At 45.1% G+C, this 4,217-nt stretch overlaps 1 protein-coding gene across 1 annotated transcript; it reads right to left on the bottom strand.

Annotated features, from left to right (window-relative positions):
• Positions 1-1,256: 1,256 nt before the first annotated feature.
• On the bottom strand, positions 1,257-2,899 carry LOC147432831 (uncharacterized). Its single transcript, XM_086491655.1, has 3 exons — positions 2,637-2,899; positions 2,085-2,168; positions 1,257-2,001 (listed from the first exon to the last, which is right to left on the bottom strand). The coding sequence occupies exons 1-3, from the start codon at positions 2,768-2,770 to the stop codon at positions 1,470-1,472; spliced, it is 750 nt and encodes a 249-aa protein (XP_086347781.1). The 5' UTR covers positions 2,771-2,899; the 3' UTR covers positions 1,257-1,469.
• Between the last annotated feature and the right edge of the window lie 1,318 nt (positions 2,900-4,217).

Raw genomic sequence — 4,217 nt, 5'->3', positions numbered from 1 at the left:
TAACTTTTGAAACAAAAAGAAAGGATGTATATCTCACTCTCATGGTCTCGCCAGATTGTTCTCCCCCCTTAAAATGCATTGGGGGAAACAATGGCTAGAGTCAAGATGGAGGGCGACAACGAACAACATATGGACTCCTCAATGGCCTCTAACAATGAAGATCTTCACCTGGAAGGTTCTATAGGGGGGCCTTCCTACAGGAGTAAAGATTCATGCGAGAGGGATTGGCTCTGATAGATGTTCGGGCTGCAAAATGGCATGCGAAGACCTCCCTCACATGTTCAAGGAGTGCCCGCTATCAGAGTTCTGGAAGGTCTGGACAACTTTTGTATGCCAGTGTGTGAGTCTAAGTGTGAATGGAAAGCCTGTAGATGGCCAAAGGGCACGAACTTTTGTAAAATGATAAACAAGGATGTATATCTCACTCTCATGGTCTTGCCAGATTGGTTCTCCTTCCTTAAAAGGCATTGGGGGAAATAATGGTTGGAGTCAAGATGGAGGGCAACAACGAACAACATATGGACTCCAACGGCTGCTAGCGATGCAGATCTTCACCTGGAAGGTTCTATGGGGGGGCCTTCCTACAAGAGTAAAGATCCATGCGAGAGAGATTGGCCTTGCAGGGAAAATATGCAAATGGGTGGAAAGGACTTGGGGAAGAGCGTTCTTTAAGAACGATTTGTTCCTAGGAGGGAAGTGAGAAAAAGCTAAGTTCTCCTAGTCTACACTCAGATAGTCAGATTTTTCTACCCTAAGCAAATATGAAAGGCTAGAAACTGTGGAGTGTTTGAGAGTGCTCTTGTAATCGCTAGCTTCACAAAGATCGTACAAGAGATCAAGGAATGGATTGTTGCCTTTGGTAAAAGGAAGGACTCGAATGAATGGGTTTGGGCCACCACCGCTGTTTTGACGGGCTCTCACTGACTTGGGGAAATGGGTGCCTCTATTGGGGACCTGATATTGTATCATTGTAATATGTTGTCCTTCAAGGCTCGGCCCAAGTTGGAGGCATATCTTCCTAGTCCTGGTTTTAATACATTACACTCACATATTGTGAGTTTTGGGGGTAAAAAATAAAATAAAAAAATCTTGAGAAAACGCACAACAGGCAAAAAAAAAAAAACATTTTAATGTCATAGGTTTATGGTGAAGCATTCCTAGAAATGTCATGAAAGACCAGCAGGATACATGATCCCTTTTTATCAAACAACAAATCTAAGTAGGACATGGAGTTCATCATTTGGACATCACTAGGGTCATAAGCATTAATATGCACATAATTACACTTTGTTGTCATGGGTCATAAGCATTGATATGCAATATAATCACACCTTATTGTCATGGATCATATACTAACAGATACATGTGTCGTGTACAATGTGGTTGTGATGCACCCTCTTGGAGTGAAAACCTTTGATTGCCAAGGAGTCAAGTCAAGCCTTCTGTCAATTTTTGCTTCACAATTTGCATCATCTTGCATGACCAAGGTACCCACTTTCAAGGAACCTAGTGTCCATAAAATCCTCGAGCTTGAGCGACGTTGTAGTACCTGAGGGCAATTGGGACATATTGTCTGGTTCTCTCATGTGGCTAATGCAATTGTAACTATTGTGACAATCCTCAAAGAGTGGGCATCCTCTTCTCTTTCTGTCAATTGGTGAATGGTTAAGTTGCGACTGTGGTGAGTGATTGATGGTGGCAAGGTTTTGGGCAAAGAGGGACACCATCTCTTGTTGCAAGAGCTCCATGGCGTGGAGGCGATTGCTGATGGATTGAACATCATTGAGGGTAGCTTTATTAGCATGGTCGAGGCGAAGGACTTCGAGCATGATGGAGTTTTTGTCGTGGGCGAGGGTTTGGAGCTCTGAATAGAGGTGGTGAGGAAGGGTGGCGGGAGGGTCACTAATGGTAGGGGGAGGGTTAAGAGGGGGAGGAGTGCCAATATTGTGAGTATTGAGAAGATTGTGGGTGTTATTAGTTATAGTGAGAGTGGTGTTAGTGCTATTAATACTAGTGTTATTAGCTCTAAGGCTATTGTTGCTTTTATTATATTTAGGATTATGAGAGAGAGTGTGGCGCCTTACAATGCAACAAAGAAGATGCTTCTGGCCCCGCAAAAAGCTCTTGTTTGCAAATTCCCACCTGTCCGGATGCACTTTCCTGAAGCCCTGCAAACACAAAACAAAAGGCTAACTAGAAAAAAGCGAAAAGGTCCTCTATTGTGATTGGCTAACGGATCGTGAAACACCCACTGCACCACGGCACTATTTGAAAAAGTAGCTCTGATGGGCTGTTTGCGTCGTGGTTTTTTTGCCATGGATTTTTACTGAGAATCTAGGAAGATGCCTTGGAAGTTGGAGGGATTGAAGACTTTGAAGTCTAAAGAGTGAAAAGGCATGCATGCGCAGTGCACGTGCCAGCCGAGCAAGTGTCAGAGGAGAGAGCTGGACCGCCGAAAGCGGGGCACGTGGCAGGAAAACGAAGCCACGTAGCCTGTAGGTGCGATGGCAGGCTCGGGGGGTGGGGAAAGACACAGTTTTCTAATGCTCGGGTATGTTCATCCCTGACCGTTACGTCACGAGTTCAACCTACCTTCTGCATGCCTGCATTATAAATAGACCAGAGAGCATACTCACATATATGTGTAATTGACGAAGAAAGCTGGCGAAGTTGTTGTGCTTGAAGAAGCGAGGCAAGAGGCACTGCGAGAAGACACCAAGTTGCCACACCACAAAGCTATTATTTGTGGAGCTCCAAGAGATGATGGCATCCGAATGGGGGTCCTCGACCATGTCGTAAGTCTTGGTTAGAAATGGAGGGGGCAAAATGGTTTTGGGGCCTAGCTGGGCATGGTGGCTACTAGAGGCAGCAAAGCCCTTCTCCCCATTAAAACTCCTCATACACTGTTCTCTACTGCTGAGGTGTGTAGAGTCATGGCATTTTACGCTCAAAGCTTCCATATTGATCAACAACTTGATACAAAGGAATTAAGCACTAGGTAGCAAGAGTAAACTATGGTATGAGTACAGTATGTAGTTAATGGGGTATGATTGAGTTTAGAAGCTAACCTGGGTTTTTTTTTTGGGTTTGTGGGGGGGGGGGGGGGTTCAACTATGTGGAGCTAATTTGACCAAAATTAGTCGAATTCGTTGCAATAATCGCAAAAATAGTCGAATTTCGATCACTAATAGTCAAATTTGTAGCCATATTAGTAATACCAGTGACATGTAGAGCATTACTTGCAAGATCAGTAGTCTTGGAGATTGTCTTTGAAAGGAGTTACAGAGGAGAATTGTGGGGTGAAGTTTCTCCTGTGAAAGCCCGTATATATGTAGACTCAAGTGAGCAAAGCAGGGGTCCAAATTGAGGAACTTTCTCAAACGAGCGTTGTGGCCCCGTCCTATTGACTCTCCCCTCCAATCCTTTTCCTTGTGCCACGTCCTTCAATCCTTCTCCTTATGCCAAGTGGCCGGGGCTAGTTTAGAGGGAGCAAGAAAGAGCCCACTAAAGAAAGGGGGGGGGGGGGGGGGGGGGGGGACTCACGGGGTTTAAGGTTTGGAAATTGGGGTGTATGTGTGTGTGTGTGTGTGTGAGAGAGAGAGAGAGAGAGAGAGAGAGAGAGTGTAGTGCTGGAGGGGAGAGTTATGGACTAGAGATGTTGTGAGCAGGTCATCCAATATATAGGAGTTCTGCATGTATGTGTGTGTGTGTGTGTGTGTGAGAGAGAGAGAGAGAGAGAGAGAGGATGCGCATGGATGTACCATGTCTTGGCTAGTGCAGTAACGCGACCTGCGGTCCCATCACTCCGATAGGCTAGCACCCTGCACATCACGGCTCTGCATCGTGCCCATAGTAAGTTATTAGTAGCCTAGCTCACCTATTACGTTGTTTGGGAATTGGGAACATGGAAAGTCATACTATCAAAAAAATATTTCAACATCGTTTTTCTACCAGACGCGTGTATCCATTATCAATATTATGTTAGGCTATGGTCACCTGAGGCTTAGTTTCCACTTTCATCATCCGACAACAAAGCACTTTTCCATCGTCACAATAGTGTTACTATGCTTTTTTCATACTATGTCGGTTCCATGCCGGTTCGCTTTCTTTTTTTGCGTCTTGCTCTCCCTCTCCGTACTTGCTTCTATCCGCGACGCTCTGAGCCTCTATACTTAAATTTGTCAAAACTTGTCGAGGCTTACTGACAACTAAGCCTC

Source organism: Adiantum capillus-veneris, chromosome 20 (genome assembly GCF_014529385.1).
Source record: "Adiantum capillus-veneris isolate H3 chromosome 20, ASM1452938v2, whole genome shotgun sequence".
NCBI classification, from domain to species: Eukaryota; Viridiplantae; Streptophyta; class Polypodiopsida; order Polypodiales; family Pteridaceae; genus Adiantum; species Adiantum capillus-veneris.
Note: the sequence above shows the minus strand (reverse complement) of the source record. Positions and strands in the feature narration are given on the sequence as shown.

Bases quoted from the DNA above. Each gene is read 5' to 3' on its own strand.
- LOC147432831 (XM_086491655.1), bottom strand. From the start codon at position 2,770: ATGCCATCATCTCTTGGAGCTCCACAAATAATAGCTTTGTGGTGTGGC. The intron at 2,169-2,636 runs GTGAGTATGCTC...TTGTGTTTGCAG, and splicing joins TTCGTCAATTACACATATAT to GGCTTCAGGAAAGTGCATCC. The intron at 2,002-2,084 runs GTAAGGCGCCAC...TAGTATTAATAG, and splicing joins AGCATCTTCTTTGTTGCATT to CACTAACACCACTCTCACTA.